The sequence below is a fragment of the Psammomys obesus genome, unplaced genomic scaffold, assembly GCF_907164565.1.
Source record: "Psammomys obesus unplaced genomic scaffold, mPsaObe1.curated_primary_1811, whole genome shotgun sequence".
NCBI classification, from domain to species: domain Eukaryota; kingdom Metazoa; phylum Chordata; class Mammalia; order Rodentia; family Muridae; genus Psammomys; species Psammomys obesus.
This window is the reverse complement of record NW_026590701.1, coordinates 4,027,360-4,047,006: the sequence shown is the minus strand read 5'-3', so window position 1 is coordinate 4,047,006 and position 19,647 is coordinate 4,027,360. Positions and strand designations below refer to the sequence as shown.

Below are 19,647 nucleotides of genomic sequence, written 5' to 3'. Positions count from 1 at the left end.
TCCGTTTAGTTGGTTGCAGATGAAGTACTGTCTTCAGTTGGTGCAGTAAGGGATGAAGGGGAAGGAAAGGAACCACTACAATTCCTGGCTCAAATCTCTTGGCAGCTGGTGAAGACATAAGCCTCAGGCCATCCTGTGAGAACCGAGGAACTTGACATGTTCTCTGAAAACCACGTCATGTATACTGATGAGATGTATGGAGATCTGGACCCTAGTACACATGAGTCAACTTCTCCTGTGGGCTTTGCCAGCTCACACTTAGGCACAGAATCTGCACTGCAGACAGATGACGACAGAAGGTGGTGAGAACAGTGGGAGGGAGAATCAGAACCTTGAGGCATCAGCCCCCATTCCTTTTTTACTTGAAATAGAAGTCTTAGGCCAGCTCTGGGACTGACAAGAAAAGCACCAACATGGACAAGGGAGCCTGTGGGTTAGGAAGCTGGTGAAACCACGTAACTTTAGCTGAGGCGTACACCAAAAATAATGACTAACACAAATAGTGCCATTGGTCAGGTGACGAACACATCCACAGGTTACAAGAAACAGTTTGAATATTGGGCCCCATTTTACATGAGAGATGGTGTGAAATTAACTGAAATGGTGTGAAGGTAGCCCTGCTTTTCTACAAATACTCCATTTCTAAGATATAATCAACTAACAGAACATAGAAGACACAGGGCTGGTGTCTAGTCCTGAACCTGACATAGTCAACAAGAGAAATCAACCCCCATAAGTTGTCCCGAGACCTCCCTACCCAGGCATGTGTGCATATGCCAGTACAAGTTAATATATAGATCTGATCTTTTTTTTAAAAAAAAGGTATCAAAAGTCTAGATGAAAAAGCTAGTTGCACGAGAATAATATTAATTTTACTAATCAATTAGGACAAGGAGAACTGATGCAGACACAGAGATTCAAGTCTGCAATACCAGCAGTAATTTTGAATGGAGTAGTAGGATGTCAATTTAATCATTCATTTCTTGGTTCGTTCATTTTATTAATTTAGGCATTCATTCACTCAACAAGCACATAGAAAGCTTTATACTAGTATCATGAAATCTCAAGCTCAGCTGCACTGAAGATACTGGAGATAATATTTTATAGATGTTGTATCAAGACTTAGAGAAACAAAGAGACTTGCAGCAGTGTGTGTGTGTGTGTGTGTGTGTGTGTGTGTGTGTTTCAGCTGAGACTAAAATCAGAGACATCAATGACTTACCAAATTCAAGTTGTATAGAGGTATTCCATGATGCCATAACATAAATGTGATGTCTACCCATCAAATGCTAACTTTATACCATCAATGCTATCACCGCTATCACGATGCACCAAGCAAACACACATTTCCCTATAAAATAAAGCCTTCAAACAACTCTTCCTTGTGGTGCTTGTATTCTGCCCTATCTGACATGAAGCAAATACTCCCTGTGGCTCAGGGAATTGAAACAACTAAAGGGAAAGAGGGACAACAGTGTATCCCTAAGCCACAAAGTCCTTGGAGAATCCACCAGGAAACCGCCAAAACGAGGACGGATATTTTCCACCACTACTTGAAAATTGCTGTCGCCAACGAGGCAATGAGAGACAGGAGGTTGGGGAAACATTTCAACCCAGTGAGTGCTCTGTTCCTCATAAGACAAGTTCAGTGGCAAACACACAAAGCAAAAACCAGGTATACATAAAATTTAAAGATGGAATGAGAAGGAAAATAATATTGATATAAAGAAGACAGAAGAGATAATACTGCATAAACTAGAGAACTGTCAGTAAAAGCTGCGGCAGGCGCCATTTTGTTTTCTCTCATTTCTATCACCAGTATTAAACCAGGCTCTGGAAATATAATTGGAGAAACCATTCGTAAGTATTAAAGTATATCATGTTCTGATTATGGTGATAAAATCACAAATTGTCCTTCTGTGTCCCGGGTATCAGATCCATTGTTGAGCTACTTCAGGTTTATGTTCAAGTCACTCACCTAGGAGCCTACCTGGTTCTTTCCATACTCCATCCCTTTACATAGGCACTGTGCCACCTTTTTATATTATAGGAAGGATGAGTACACTGTGATTTAAAGTATATTCACATATATTTTAGTGCAGGATATTATAATAATTTTCCCTCTAATTATCAATGATAATTTCATACAGTGACTAACTTACACATTGGACTTGATCAGAGGTGCATCAGTACTAGAAAAGAACAATGTGTACACAGGAGGTGGTACTTCCTATGGTTTTAAGCATACTTGTTAAGAATTTACAAAGTTTATGTAGCATGTAATCCCATACTTGCAGATTGTTGCAACTCAAACTGTATAAAAAAAAATTACTGTTCATTCGGGTTACTTCTGTCAAATACAGTCACAAAGAAAGATACACTGAGTACTAAAGCCCAGATATTTTACAACCCTAATTCTCCAGTGTTATGACTAGATAAGTGCCACCCATAAATAATTTTGATTTCTGGAAAGTAAATGCGACATGCATTACATAGTGCGGCATGAGCATGTTGCTCTCAAGAGCTCTGTTTCACATCTTGGGTACTTCACACTCTCTTTTAAATTTTTTTTTTATTAATTACAGTTTATTCACTTTGTCTCCCAGCTGTAGCCCTCTCCCTTGGCTCTTCCCAATCCTACTCTCCCTCCCTCATCTCCTCCCATACCTGTCCCCTAGTCTACTGATAGAGGAGGTCCTCCTTCCCTTCCCTCTGACCCTAGACTACCAGGTCTCATCAGGACTGGCTGCATTGTCTTCATCTGCTGCCTGTCAAGGCTGCTCCCCCATTAAGGGGAGGTAATCAAAGAGTCAGCCTCTGAGTTCATGTCAGAGACAGCTCCTGTTCCCAATACTAGGGAACCCACTTAGACACTGAGCTGCAATGGGTTACATCTATGCAGGGGTTCTAGGTTATCTCCATGCATGATCCTTGGCGGGAGTACCAGTCTCAGAAAAGACCCCTGTGCCCAGATTTTTTGGTTCTGTTGCTCTCCTTGTGGAGCTCCTGCCCCCTCCAGGTCTTACTATCTCCCCTTCTTTCATAAGATTCCCTACACTCTGCCCAAAGTTTGGCTATGAGTCTCAACATCTGCTTTGGTACCTTGCTGGGTAGAGTCTTTCAGAGGCTCTCTGTGGTAGGCTCCTGTCCTGTTCCCTGTTTTCTCCCTCTTACAACGTCTATCCTGTTTGCCTTTCTGAGTGAGGGTTGATCATCTTACCCAGGGTCCTCCCTCTTGATTAGTTTCTTTAGGTGTACAGATTTTAGTATGTTTATCCTATATTATATGTCTAATATCTACTTATAAGTGAATATATACTGTATGTATCTTTCTGCTTCTAGGATATGTCACTCAGGATGATCTTTTCCAGTTCCCACCATTTGCCTGCAAATTTCATGATTTCCTTGTTTATAATTGCTGTGTAGTATTCCATTGTGTAAATGTACCATTATTTCTGTATCCATTCCTCCACTGAGGGAGAGAAACAGGGTCACTAAGTCGTGATTTCAGGATTAGGAAGTTGTAAGGGACCCTGGCTAAGCAGTGGCAGTGTTATCCTATTTAGTGTGTGTGTGTGTGTGTGTGTGTGTGTGTGTGTGTGTGTCTAATTTTACATTTCAGTATGTAATGCAGGCTCCCTGAAACTTGTGGCAATCCTCCTTTCTCAGCCACCTGCATGCTGCAACATTGCTGTATAAGCCTTCAGCATTGCATTAATCTGACTGTAGTCTGAGTAGCTGTACTAACAGTTTATTTTATTTCCCTGAGGGAGAAGGTAATAATATGAATTGATCCTGAAAGCTCATTTCTGTCCTGTGTGGTTAACATAAACTTCCTGGGACTATAAACTTACCTAGCTGGAGAAGAAACTTTTCACACACCTCAAAGATTTCAGCTCATTGTTTGCAAATTGAAAGACGAGCTGAGGTAAGTGGTGCGGTCAGTGCAGAACACTGAGGGTCAGTGTCCGGGACAAGCCGTGCTGTCTGCACGATGTGTGCAGTTAGAATGTTCAGGGCATAGATTTTCAAATGTCTCTGCTGCGTTAAGTCATCCTAAACACAGCAGTGTGCTTTAGAAAATGCAAAGTTTCGAATGCATGCGTCATAACGCAAAGATTTTCTCTGTGGTAACTTTCCGTGGTGGGGTATGGGGTGCTGTGTTGTTGTAGTTGTTGCTCTGGATGCTGGGAGTATACGGTTTGTGTGTGTGCGCATGTACTGGAGCCAGAGGTCTATGCTAGATGGCCTCCCCAATCCCAGACCCTTACTCTCCAGTTTTATTTACTTATGGTGGGATTCCTGCCTATGTGCAAGGAGAGAGACGTGCCCTTAACACCTTAACATAAAGACTAGATGCCTATTTTCAGAACAATCATTCCATGGATATAACCCAGAGGAATATACGACAGCAGAGGTGAGGACTGGCAGGCGCTCAAGGGAGGCTAATGCCATCCCATAATAAAGTTAAATTTGGTATGGGAATTTGGAAACCATGGCTTCACAGTTGTACCAAAGTTTTCTTGAATCCATAAGATTCTTATAAAGAATTATTTAAATCTTGCTTAACCTGTCATTCCTCAGAGGTATCAGATTTACCTTCTTAGGAATGACTGCCTAGAGTTTGAAAAGGGAAGCTATTATAGCTAGCATTTATTACAGCTAGGTTTTAATAGCTGAGTTTTTAATAGCTAGGTTTTAATACCTGAGTAGTATTCCAATGTATAAATATGCCACAGTTCCGTTATCCATTCTTTGGTTGAGGGACATCTAGGTTGTTTCTAGATTCTGGCTGTTGTGAATAAAGCTGCTATGAACATAGCTGAACAAGTGTCCTTGTTGAATGGTGGAACATCTTTTGGGTATATGCCCAGGAGTGGCATAGCTGGATCTTGTGGTAAAACTAGTCTCAATTTTCTGAGGAAGTGCCAGATTAAAATAGACAGACTTAGTGGCTGAAAAGAGGGAACGAGTTAGAAGAGGGCTCTTAGAGAGATAAAAGGGTGGGGATCAGACCTGAGGAGAACAAGGGTGAGAGGACAGAGGACTGTAGAGAAATGAGAAAATGGAGGTGGGGTCATCTCTTTGATAAGCTGGAGACCTAAGTCAGGGTAGGCTCCTGGAAGGATATGAGGGGAACTCAAATAGAGACTGCTGGGGGTAGCAGAGGCCATAGAGCATGGAGAGGACACCCTCTAACTAGACTATTCTCCTAGCAGAGGGATGAGAAGACCATCCCACCCACAAAAAACTTCAACCCAAAATTTACCCTGTCTACAAGATGTGCAGGGATAAAGATAGAGCAGCTAGAGCAGAGATTGAAGGAATACCCAACCAATGCCTGGACCAACCAAAGACCCTCCCTATCAGAGACTGCCAACCCCTGACACTATGAATGATACTCTGCTAAGCTTGCAGACAGGATCCTGCCAGAGTTGTCCTCTGAGAGGTGCTATCCACCAGTGCCTCAAAACAGATGCCTACATTCACAGTCAAACACTTGGTGATGCTTTGGAAGTCTTGTGGAAAAGTGGAAGGACAGAGAAAACGACCTAGAGGTGACAGTAGCTCCACAAGAAGAACAACAGAGCCAACTAACAAGAGACCACAGGGGCTTGCTGAGACTGAAGCATCAACCAAGGACCATGCATGAACTGGACCAGGGCCCCTACACAGTTGTAGCAGATGGACAGCTTAGGCTTCATGTGGGTCCTCTAGTAAGGGACTCACTTGCCAGCTTTTTGATCACTTTCCCATGGCAGGATTGCTTTGCCAGGCCACAGCAGAAGAGGACATGCTCAGTCCTGTTGCAATTTGATGAGCTGTGCTAGATGCCAAAGGGTGCTTCCTTTTCTGAGGAGGGGAAGGGGCAAGATGAAATGTGCATCTGGGAGGGAAGGAGGGATAGGGCTACAACAAGGATGTAAACTGAATAAAAAAATAAAAAATGAGAAAAAATAGTCTTCCTCAAAATTATATTTTCCCCAGATTTTTTTATTATTACTGAGATTTTATACTAGAAAATGTTTCTGATAGTGAAACACTAAAAACAACAACAACAAAATAACATTGTACTTATGCCAAAGTAAAAGATTAAGTTTAATTGTGGGGAGAAAAAGAAAACAGACGTTTTAGATAAACAAAATTTAACAGTAAAACATTTAACAGGAAAATCCCATCGTTCACTGATGCTATGCAACTAAACAGTCAAAAGGTAGGTGGGATGATGGTGAAGCTGATCTGGAATACTTCCATAAGACAATAGGCTCAAATACAGCACAGCACTCATATCTGGACCAAGCAAGGACAGAGAAGCCAAGCAACTTTATGCCCATGGACTGTAGTGCCCTAGGAGGTTAAACATGAATATAGCAATATATACATATATGTATGAATATAATATAATACATATATACAAAAAATGGAGAGAAAGGAAATTAATTTTAGAAACTTAATTGTTAAAAGTCCTCATGTATCAGCTGTAGGAAGAAGCCTCCCTGGTGATGGCTACATGGAGCACTGATCCATGAGCATAGCAGAAATTCATTATGGCTTATTTTACTGTTATTTTTTAGTTTTTAGCTCAGCGGTATTTGATTTTTACCCTAGGTCTCTGGGCTATCTGGTCTCTGGTTTTTGGTCACCCAAGCAGTTCTGGGAACGAATAGGTTCCATCTGTGGAGTGGGCCTTAAGTCAAATAAGACAGTGGTTAGTTACTCCCACAAGTTGTGTGCCATCAGTGCCCTACGAGGTTTTGCAGCTAGGACAGATCATAGATGATAAGTTTTATGGCTAGATTGGTTTGTCTTTCAGTAGTCTGCAGAGTACTTTCCTGTAACAAAGACACTGGAACATGGGGGAAAGGTTCTAAAGAACAAATGCAGGGCTCCACACCCAGACATTGCACAAAGAGAAACCGTAGAACACAAAGCTCTAAAATGACAAGTCTCCATCAAATCCCTCCCCTCAGATCTCAGGGAAGCCTGTGGAAGAGGAGGTTGAACGAGTGTGGAAACAAGAGGTGATGTAGGATACCAAGAGAGCAAGCTCCTGTAAACCAACTGAACTCATAGACTGGAGCAGCAAGCAGAGGCCTTTGCGGTTATACATCAGGTCCTCTGTATAGATATCACTGCAGTAAGATTCTGGAATTTTGAGTTGTTTAAACACACCCACCCCCACCCCCACCCCCACACACAGAAATAATCTAAGAATATATTTTTGCTTTCATCCCGGGTATGGGGATTTGGGGTGCTTGGTTGTCCTCAGCACTTGACTATGAATTGTCCCACACTTGAGCAGAGACATGGTTCTGCCAGCGGCAGATAGTTTCTCTGATTGTGTGACACTTGGCATTCTGGGAAATTTACATAGGGTATATAAATGCTAAGGCCCTGAGAGTCAGGGTTTGTGGTTGCTGGCCTTTCAGGAGGGGTCGGGAGGTTGTTGTGAATCCTTAGTAGTTGTGTTTAAAGAAGAAACAAGAAGAAATTTGATTCAGAAATCTCTCTCCTCTCTATCCTTCTTTCTCTTCTATCTAGAAATAGTGGGTGAAACCAGGAGGATAAAGAGTGGGGAAAAAGAACCCACAAAGTAGCAAAAGACTGGCTACATATTATAGCTCCTAGGTTAGTACTTATATGGGACTCCTGAACATGTGAATGAGTGAGTCTCCCATTCTTGTGCCTGCTTTTGTGGTTCCTTTCTACCTGTTGATTTGCCATGTCCAACTTTAATGTGACAGGTTTTGTTTTATCTTGGTATGTTTTATTTTGTTATGTTTTGTTGTTTAAAAAAAGAATACTAAAAAGAATAAAACCTGGGAGGGGGGAGTCCTCGAGTATGTCTGGGTGTTACCATCTGAAAAATACACTCACACAGAATACCTTATATAGAGAGCTGTCAGGCTCTAATATGTCAGGTTTAATATGAAATGTGGCAAGAATACACTGAAGCAAACAATGTCTCTGACTAATTTGTTTCAGCCACCCTATAGTATCCAAAATAAGAACACTTAGAAAACTACTTTTAAATGATAGGGTCCAAGAAGCAAATGCCAGAAAACCACAGAGAAGGGCAACATGGAAAAGCATATGACTACTTGAAAATTTGATATAAAATCATCAAAGCTTTTGCTTATTACTTTTATTTAGCAAGAGTTCTTTACAGAAACAATAAAAAATATGTTTTTTTGTTAAATGAAAATTTATTTTATGATAAGATGCCCAGTGCAAGGGATGCAAATAAGGACTTAATACAACCAAGAGACAAAAAGTGATTGGAAGCAAAGCACAGCAAAATAAATCAATAGATACAGGAAATGAAGGACACCTATCTACAAGGTAAAGAACTCCAAGAAAAAAAGTCTAAAAGATCAAGCTAATGGATTTCCTATAGTCAAAGAGTCAGTAGGCAACAAAAGTCAGAGAACAGAGAGGAGCCATGGAATCCCAGTTTCTCAATAGTGACTCCATGAACCATAAAAACCTGGACATAGTTATGATCTCTGCTCCAGCTGCCTAGCACTGGAGGAACCTGTGCTGCAGCTCTTCCTGTATGCTACATTCTTAATGTTAACTTCACCATTTTTTTCTGTATTGATGTGTACTAATATCAATAACTTTTAAATTTTAAGACAAATACAAGTGTGTGCAGACATAAACACAGCATTCTCAGCGAATGAGTTAATCAATGTCATGGGAAGAGTGGGACCTAATCCATCTCCACTGCTTTTTGTCTCGGCATTCCATAGTAAATTAAGAGCTCTTTCTACTATTCTTTATTGGTCTCTAGGTATTTGGGGTCCTGATGGGCACCTCAATATCACTGTTGAGATAACTACTTGTGCTCCTGAAATCTTTCAAGTCGCTAAATGGAATGAATCTATTAATGTGAGTTTGAGTATAAGAATGGAATGGGTATGAATATGGGCATAAGTGTATCTTAGAAGATGGGAGAAAGCACACAATAGAAATATATAACAGAGTCCTTACTAGGTGTAAAAAAGGCCAGATTCTCTTCTAATTTTCATTCTTGCTTGAAATAGTCTCCTTTATGCAGGCAAATCTGATCTGGAACTCACTCTACCTCAAGTTGGCCTTGAACTCATGATGCTTCTGTTTCAGCATGACAGTGCTGAGATTTCAGATGTAAACCTCCAGGCTAGAAGTTTTCCAAAATAAGTTTGAAAGTCATGGAGACAGAGCTAAAAATACCTCATGTTGAAAACCAGTATATTATATATGCATTACAGTACTTAGTAACCCATGCCCAAGAATTCTTCAAAAACAAACAATCAACCACAGATGAGGAAACCAGGATCGTACCTGACAGGACCACTTCAATAAGATCACCCTCCTGGATGTCACTTGCCATTTTCACCAGCTGAAGGATGTTTTCAGAGGTAGGATCATGACGGAAAAGCAGTATCTTATCGTACAGTCCATAGAAACCGCATTCAGGGAACTGAAATGCAATTCAATAGTTTAGATGTCAAAACCTTCCTAAATATTTTGTCCTAAATAAGAAATAAAATACATGTCAGGGCATAAATATAACCTAATTAGAAAAAGCACACATATCCAGAACATTCAATTTAAAATAAATGAATGCCAGACTCAGTATTCAAAGAGTCCTTTGGTAGGAGAAAAGCTGTACCTCAGAAGGCCAATAAGGAATGACCACGTGGTTCTCTAATTAACAAAGAAGCAGAAAACAAATCAAGGAAGTTTCTATAGTAACATGATTAAGTACCACACCAGGCATACTAGGAGGTATGAGGACAAGAATGCGTTTTCTCAGCTAAAACAGAAATCAGCTTATTATTAAAATTCTGTTACATGGAACTTGACAATTCGGCAAAAAAACAACCAAACAAACAAACAAACTACTAACACCCAAGTCAGTCTATTTTGACATATTCACGAATACATATGACTCAAAGAAACTAAACACACTGAGGGCACAGAAGTGGGACCTAGATCCTCTGACTCAAGACAGATCCAGGCTAGACAAAGCACCTCTCTTTTGGCTCTCCTCACTATGCTCCTTCCTTTCCCTCATACTGTAAGTCCAAGATCATATGAGCACTACCAAAAAGGTATCTGCCCCTTCAAGAAGGATTCTCACTAAAACACAGAAGCTACTGATACAACCTGAACTTTGGGAAGTGAAGAGTTCTGCAGGCACATGGCCCTCTCATGGGATTACTGATTGCTGTTACCTTTCCAGGGTCAAGCTCTGTAATCTAGAGGGGACAACCACAAGGCAGGGAAGAAGGCTCTCTCAGGTACTGGAACTGGTGTTGGATCTCACACCCATTTCAGTATATGTGAGTGAACAGCAGAGGCCCTTGCTTGGAGTCCCATCCCTCTCTAACCAGAGCAAGCAAAATTGAAGAGTTGTAGGTTGCAGGCTAGTCTCTGTCAAACAGAGTCCAGGGCAGCCCAGGCTTTCTACTGTAATAAATGTCCAGAACCTAATATGTTCTGAGGGAAAGCGCAGTGCATTATGAATCCCTCTTTTTCTTATTCATAAAATTAGAGGCTTCATTCATGTGAGCTTTTTTGTATAAATTAAAAATAAATATATTCAGAACATTCTGGGCTTTTAGAAGTCTATGTTGATGACAAGGCTTAAAACCACTTCTGCATGTCTCTTAGACGTTCCTAAAATAAACACAGCAGCTGAAATGATGTCACCACTTCTACTGTGCTAATTAAAAGAGAAAAAGTAGTTCACTTTTTAAAAAACATCTTCAATAATATCATCATATCATTAGAGAACAAAGAAAAAACAGAAATACCACTTTCCGCAGTCTTAAAAACAATGGACAATTACTCTAAAAACAATCCAAAACCTTGAAGAATAGCAGATACTACATGAAATGTACATAAGCACATACATCTGTTTTAATTAACATCAATACCCACACAAACAAAATCACAATCAAGCCACCAGCCCCTGAGGTCTGCCCTGTCCTCTGCCTGCCACTCTCTCCTCCTCCGTCTCCTCACACAAGCTCAGGTCGCTGTCTCACGGATAGGAAGCTACACAGAAGGCTCTAGGTATTTTTTGCCTTATGGCTTCATTAGTTTTGTTACTGGGATCCATTTATATACTCTGCATGGATATTGTTTATTTGTATTTCATTGCATGAATCTAGCATAATTGTCCATTCACCCACAAAGGGACATCTGTTTTTCCCCTAATTTGTGGCTGTTACAAATAAAAAGTTTACAAACATTTATGTACAAGTGTTTTAGTGGCATATGCTCTCATTTCATGTGGGTAAACACCTAGGAGTTGTATTGCTGGTTCTTAAGAGGAGTGTGTGTGGGCGTAGATGTCCATCTTATACCAGTGTCACTCGGATTAATAATTATTATAGCTCTTTACTAAGCCTAGAAATTAGGTATGGTAACTCCTCCTTCAAATTCCTTCCCTGGCAAGGTAATTTTGAAAATTATATATTGTATTAAATTATATTACTCATAATCCATGTGAATTTGAAAATCACCTTATCAATTTCTACACTTAAACAACTGTATGATTTTTCATTCATTCTACGTAGACTTATATGTGAAGAAATATTTTCCATATATGGACTTACTATTAAGGGCCAAATATGGCTCTATACATTATGTCCACTTTAATTGTTCCAAATAATATTGTGTGTGTGTGTGTGTGTATACACACACATATATATATATATATATTTTGTGTGTATATATATTATATATATATGTATATATATGTGTGTGTATATATATACACATATATATATTGTGTGTATATATATATGAATATATATATATATATAGCTTGAGCCAAAGCTTCACCACATGCTATATGTATCTACAGATTTACAGATGTTTAACAGATAAAAAGATACACAGACGATGAATAGATAGACTGCTAGACTGATAAATGAATAGAGATGGTCAGACAAACAAGAAAGACAGATACTACTGAAACCATAGCCACAACCATTTTGTAATCTCCCCATGCATAATCAACCATCATATTGACAATCTATTCTGCCAGCCCTTAGATATTGACCTTTATCTCCGTAATTTGGCCTTTCAAGAGGGTCAAGATAACCGGGGCCATGATACATAAATTTTCAATTAAAATAAAAGAGTCACAAAAAAAAAAAATACCTCACAAATATCATGAATCTGGGACATGGACTGAAAGGGAAGATAGGGTTAATAGTGATAGAAGAGAAATAAGAGGGAGAAAGGGTAGAGAGAAATGCATTTAAGGACATATGTAAATTTATTATGCTGTTAAATAATAATTGAAAAAATGAAGGCAAAAAACCAATCACATAAAAGCAAAAACTAAAAGTAAGGCAAATGTTCTAGTGAGGTTTCTATTGCTGTGATAAATATCATGACTAAAAGCAACTTGAGGAGCAAAGGGTATTTGCTTGTTTGTGTTTGCTCGCTTACAGGTTACAGTCCATCACTAGGAAGTTCAGGGCAGGAACTGAACTGCTGGAGGAGTGTGGCTTAACTGACTTGCTTGTTTATCTGATCTGCATATAAAATCCAGGACCATCTGCCCAGAGGCAGTATTACCCCCTGTGAACTGGGACCTTCCATATCAATCATTAATTAAGAAAATGCCCTATGGATTTGCCTACAGGCAGCAATCTGATAAAGACATTTGTCCACTGAGGTTCCTCTTCCCATCTAACACCAGATCTTGTCAAGTTGATCCCCCTAAAAGAAATTAGCAAGCACAATTGACCCCTTGTTAAACTGACAGACAGACACATCACTATTCATCTAAAACCATTCCCTTCTTATTTGTCCCTAAGACGTCATGTTCATATAAAGATTACAATATAAAATATAACTTAAAAACTCACATTCTTTAAAAGTTCAAACACTTTAAAATTCAGTGACCTTAACAAAGCTCTTAATAGTGGATTTCTGTAAAATTAAAGTAAGTCACATACTTTCTATTGTAAAAGGGAAGAACCAGGGCACAGTTACTATTAAATTAAAGTAAAATCAGAATTCCAACAGTGTAAGCTGCCCCGTGTTCAATATCTGAAATGCACAGTCTTTGAGGCTCCAAAGAGCTATTGGGCTCCACTTCTCTGGATCTGCTATCCACAGAGCACACAGCTCTCATAGTCTCAGGAAGGCTCCACTACACAGCTGCTACTGTCCTTGTCTCACAGAATGTGCAACATGCTGGGGTTTCCAGTGCAACTGAGGCTGCACCGTCACCAATGGCCTCTTCTGGCTCCTCTTCAGGGACCCCAGCCCTGCCATACAGCACCAAACTTCAGTTATTCTTCATGACTCATTCATACCTTCAAAAGCAGTACCACTGGGCAACTATGATACATTACTTAGTTTACTTGCCAGCATGAGGATTAGCCTTGACCACCCCAGACCACAGCTTGTGTGTGCTGACACTATAGCAATAACTTGGAAAACTTTGCTTGATCATGCTCTCCTCTTCTTAACTACAGCTGATTTGTCTGCCTCAGCTAACCAGTACCAACTATCCCATTAAAGCAAAGATTGTTTTGCTTTATTGGTGCTGGCCTTTTATTCATCATAGCTGATCCTATAGCCCTGATATTCTTTGCTTCCCTTTGAAATGTCACAAGCCAGACCCCCATTGTCTGCATCTCTTTCAGAAGTCCTATTTTCAAGTGCTTACAACAGCTCATTCAGCTTTGAGCACCCAATGAGTTTTACAGGTCAAAGGTCCAAACTCATTCCACAGTCCTCTAAAGACCATGATCTTGTCTGTCAACAACAGCCCATGCACCTGGTACCAATTTCTGTCCCAGTTAGGTCTCTATTGCTGTGATAAGCATCGTGACCAAAAGCAACCTGGAGAGGATTCTGTTTATTTGGCTTATGGGTCACAGTCCACCATTAGGGGAAGCCAAGGCAGGAAGCTGAGGGCAGAAATTGAAGCAGAAGGCAGGGAGGAACTACTCTTCCTGGCTTTCTAACTACCCTTGGCTTGCTCTGCATGCTGACACAGTCCAACTTGCCCCATGGAGGCACTACCCCAAGTGAGGCTGACCCTCCCACACCCACCATTATAATGGAAACACCATAAAGAATTGTCTACAGGTAATATGATGAAGGCAGTTTCTCAGCTGGGGTTCCTCTTCCTAGATAACTCTAGCTTGTGTCAAAATGACAAACAAAACAATACAAAACAAAACAAAAAAAGCTAATCGACAGCAAATAAATTAAAACACAAAAAAGAAGAAAAAGAAAAGAAAAAGGAGCGTGGTCTTTTCCATCTAGCACAGTCATTATGAGACTTCCTGGTGTTGTGGTTATTGAACGTCTCCTCCATACTCTCCTGAACGGGTCACAGCACTGGATGTGCACATTCATGCTAGAACTAGGAAACATTTCAGTTAGTCAGTTCTGGGTTTTTATGGTCACAATAACGCCAGCACCAATGTTCACAGAAGTTTATGGGAGAACATACGTTTTTATTTCTGATGTGCACGGTGGTTATCTGGCCAAATTTAGTGGAAGCTGTTTGTATGTCCAAGGTGATGGTCCCTTGGCAATTCTTTAGTAATGAATGAGGATTCCAGCTGCCATGTGTCCTTAAAAAGCCATCTCATATGTTGTCACTGTACACATTCCAAAAGGGAATGTTCACATGTCTTAGCTTTAATTTGCATGAATAACGATCTTTTCATGTACTTGGTGTTCACACATGATCATTACTTCTTACAGAGAGAGAATGTTTCACTAATTCCTTCATCCTTCTTTACATCTTTTATCTTCTTTTCAGTTTTAAACTTTTATTTATTTTTTAGATGTTTTCATTATGTGTTTTCTACAGGTATTTTTCTTACACTTTGTGATACATCTGATGAATTTTTTAAACATTGTTTTGTGAAGCTCTGCTGAATGAAGCTTCCAGAGACAGAAGAGACAGCAGAAGGGGAAAAAAAGGAGAACACACATCCACAGAAATTGATATCAGGAACATTTGTAGTTGCTTGTTCAATTCACATGTGCAAATTCTTGTACAGTTTATAACAGTCATGATGAAGAATAAAACAAATATTCTTTAACAGGTAAATGACTACAAATGCTACACAGTGGCAACTATTTCAGACATCATATAAAAAGAGTATCTTGTAACTTACAGTAAAATGAATGAGCCTAGGAGAAATTATGTTCAGTGGAATGAGCCAGAGGCAGAGACAGAAAGATAAAAGAATCACACTGATGCATGGAGTCTATCAAAGTTGAACCCATGGTAGCAGAGAATAAAATGGCAGATACCAAGGGAATTGAAGATGAGGTGGGGATTGGACTGAGCTTGGCCAAAGATGAACAAACTTTCAGTTACATCAGTGAAAGAGGTCAAAACATACATTGTATTATTCAGTGAAGAGAGCTAATAATATATTGGTGTCTTGTCAAATGACCAATTAGATAGTGTTCTTGCTACATTAAAAAAATAAAAAAAGATACACATGAGAGGTGCTATTAAAAGGTGCTATTATTATGTCAGATACCTAACTCTTCGGTCCAAAACATCAGGGACCAGAACAAATGCAAAACTAAATGATGAAAACTGGGATAGGAATTTGATTCCATCTGATCACACCATAAAGCAATAGGAGATGAAAATTTCAGCTCTGTCTTTAGGGTTGAAGCTACTACATCCAAGGCTGTCCTCATTATGAAGACAGAGTACAGGGAGTGAGAGATGCTTGTGCCCTGTGGACTTGTTGGTCATTGCAGTAGTTCTGGTCCAGGAAATTGCCACTGTTCCAGGTGCAACCTACTTTGATGCTGAGGAAATTGCTGCTGCTCCAGGCAGCAATCAGGGAACAAGCTGTTTATTTCACAGGATGTTTATTTCACAGACCTCTGATCTGAGAATGGGGAAAATTTGGTTCCTTTGAAAGGCCTGCTTCTCTTTAGGGGGCAGTCTCAACACAGGGCCATCTGCCCATAAAGCTGCACTCTTCCTAAAATATGTTTAGTAATCTCCGAAGACCTCAGGACACCACTCCAGGAGTCTGAAACAGTACCCTGTGGAGGCTGGAAGTGGACAATCTGTTGGAAATGAAAACCACTCTCATCTTGGTGTGTCAACACTGAGGTGGGAAGAGTTCAGCTTTAGAGAGAGTTTCTTAAATGACTGATTCTATGGAGATTTAAACAGCACTTTGACCCAGACCTTAAGACAAAGGAGACAGAAAATGAACACAGAGCTATAAAACTTACTGTTTTTAGTTATCTGTAAGCCCACGTGAACAGTTAGTGCTTTTAGTGAAAAATAACTTCTTATAGAAATGCATATTAAAATGCTCAGTTGAGCTATCCATAATGACTATCATACACTTATAAATAATTAAAAATAATCATGTAATATATGGTAAAATATAAATTTATATTTGTTAATTTAAATGTTAAAATATACTTTGTACATATTATACATTTTTAATTAATCATCAATTTAACAGTTTTTCAGAAGATACTTGTAAATTTCTAAATACTCAGGCATTTCCTGTCTTCATGTTCATTATTCCTAATTGTTTTTCTTATGGTCCAAACCATATGACGGGTAACTTTTAAGATTTTCTAGGATGTTCTATAGCCCAGAATATAACTGATCTTCTAAAGTATCATTTGCTAAAAACTGAAGAAGGAACCCACACAGGCATGCTGTTTTGTTGCATGCCACTTTCTGTCTTTTTTTTTTTTTTTTTTTTTTTTTTTTTTGCGCTCTTTGAGAGTCTTTCACATTTAGCTTCCTGATGTACCCAGCAGCCACACTGTCATGTATGGTTACACGAGCACATTTAATGTCTACCGAGGGTCACACACTGGAGGCTTGATGGTCACTCCTCCTTCATGCTGTTTCACCATTTTTTAATACCTAAGAATATTATAAATGCCGACTATTACATATTAAAATGATATTATAAATGCCAAGATATAATTTATATTATAAATGTATATTATAAATGCCAAGGTATAACGTCAATCTTTTTGTTTAAAGTATTTGTCTTTAAAATGAAGGATAACTTTCTTTTTGGTTATCATTTTTACTGTTATTAATCCTTATATCTTTATGAAGACTGAAATTTTCAACTGAATTTATTTCTTATAACCTTGGTGAACTTTAGAAAGCTATATTGATTGTAGAGTTAAATGTAGATGATTTTTTTTATTAATTACACTTTATTCACTTTGTTTCCTCCCATAAGCCCCTCCCTCCACCCCTCTGATCCCACTCTCCCACCCCCTTCTTCACGATTGCCCCGCCCCAAGTCCACTAATAGGGGAGGTCCTCCTCTCCTTCCTTCTGATCTTAGTCTATCAGGTCTCATCAGGAGTGGCTGCATTGTCAACTTCTGTGGCTTGGTAAGGCAGCTCCCTTATCAAGGGAGGTGATCAAAGAGCAGGTCAATCAGATTATGTCAGAGGCAGTCCCTCTTCCCATTACTATGTAATCCTCTTGGACACTAAACTGCCATGGGCTACATCTGTGCAGGGGTTCTAGGTTATCCCCATGCATGGTACTTGGTTGGAGTATGAGTCTGTGGGAAGACCCCTGTGTTCAAATTTCTGGTTCTGTTGCTTTCCTTGGGGAGTTCCCATCCTCTCCAGATCTTACTATTTCCCACTTCTTACATAAGATTCCATGCACTCTGCCCAAAGGGTTGGCCATAAGTCTCAGCATCTGCTTTGATAGTCTGCAGGGCAGAGCCTTTCAGAGGCCCTCTGTGGCAGGTTTCTAGCTTGTTTCCTGTTTTCTTCTTCTTCTTTGATGTCCTTCCTCTTTACCTTTTGGGATGGGAATGAGCATTTTACTCAGGGTCCTCTCTCTTGATTAGTTTCTTTAGATGTACGGATTTTAGTAGGTTTATCCTATATTACATGTCTATATGAGTGAGTATATACCATGTGTATCTTGCTGCTTCTGGGACAGCTCACTCAGGATGTTCCTTTCCAGGTATCACCATTTACCTGCAAATTTCATGATTTCCTTATTTTTCATTGGTGAGTAATATTCCTTTGTGTAGATGTACCACAATTTCTGCATCCAAACATCAGTTGAAGGGCATCTGGGCTGTTTCCAGCTTCTGGCTATTACAAATAAAGCTGCTACAAACATGGTTGAGCAAATGTCCTTATTGTGTACTTGAGCCTCTTTTGGATATATGCCTAGAAGTGGTATGGCTGGATCTTGAGGAAGCACTATTCCTAGTTGTCTGAGAAAGCGCCAGATTTGTTTCCAGAGTGGTTGTACAAGTTTACATTCCCACCAGCAGTGGAGGAGGGTTCCCCTTTCTCCACAGCCTCTCCAGCATGTGTTGTCACTTGAGTTTTTGATCTTAGCTATTCTGATGGGTGTAAGGTGAAATCTCAGGGTCGTTTTGATTTGCATTTCCTGATGGCTAATGATGTTGAGCATTTCTTTAAGTGTTTCTCTGCCATTCTATATTCTTCTATTGAGAATTCTCTGTTTAGCTCTGTTGCCCATTTTTTTAATTAGATTACTTGGCTTGCTGCTTTTCAGCTTCTTTAGTTCTTTATATATACTGGATATTAGTCCTCTGTCAGATAAAGGGTTGGTGAAGATCCTTTCCAAATCTGTAGCCAGTCGTTTTGTTTTGATGACGGTGTCCTTTGCTTTACAGAAGATTTTCAGTTTCATGAGGTCCCATTTATTGATTGTTGGCTATAGGCTTGCTGTATATCGCCTTTACTATGTTTAGATATGTGCCTTTTATCCCTGATCTCTCCAATACTTTAAACATGAATGGATGTTGGATTTTGTCAAATGCTTATTCAGCATCTAGGGAGATTATCATGTGGTTTTTTTCTTTCAGTTTGTTAATATGGTGGATCACATTGATGGATTTCTGTATATTGAACCACCCCTGCACACCTGGGATGAAGCCAACTTGGTCATAGTGGATAATATCTTTGATGTGTTCTTGTATTCTGTTTGCAAGTATTTTGTTGAGTATTTTTGCATCAATGTTCATGAGGGAGATTGGGCTGAAATTCTGTTTCTTTGTTGGGTCTTTGTAAGGTTTAGGTACCAAGGTGACTATGACTTCATAGAATGAGTTTGGTAATGTTTCTTCTGTTTCTATTTTGTGGAATACTTTGAAGAAAATTGGAGTTAGCTCTTCTTTGAAGGTTTGGTAGAATTCTGTGCTGAAGCCATCTGGTCCAGGGCTTTTTGTATGGAAGACTTTCAATGACTGCTTCTATTTTCTTGGGGGATATAGGACTATTTAATTGATTTACCTGGTCCTGATTCAGCTTTGGTAAGTCGAATCAATCAAGAAAATTGTCCATTTCATTTAGATTTTCAAATTTTGTGGCATATAGACTTTTGAAGACAGTCCTAATAGTTGTTTGGATTTCCTCAGTGTCTGTAGTTATGTCCCCCTATTCATTTCTGATTTTGTTGATTTGGGTGGTGTCTCTCTGCCTTTTAGTTAGCTTGGCTAAGCTTTTGTCTATTTTGTTGATTTTCTCAAAGAACCAGCTCTTGGTTTCATTGATTCATTGAATTGTTTTATTTGTTTCTAATTGATTGATTTAAGCCCTGAGTTTGATTTTTTTGAGCCATCTACTCCTTTTTGGTGTGTCTGCTTC

General features: G+C 39.4%; 1 protein-coding gene across 1 annotated transcript in view; it reads right to left on the bottom strand.

Moving 5' to 3' along the window:
- The window catches only part of Prkd1 (protein kinase D1), a gene marked incomplete at its 5' end in the record, with an annotated part of 352,974 nt that overhangs the window by 145,546 nt on the left and 187,781 nt on the right, over nucleotides 1–19,647 (bottom strand). Inside the window, one exon of the mRNA XM_055608587.1 lies at nucleotides 9,328–9,466. Coding sequence (XP_055464562.1) covers nucleotides 9,328–9,466 — 139 coding nt within the window. The remainder of the gene's footprint in view (nucleotides 1–9,327; nucleotides 9,467–19,647) is intronic.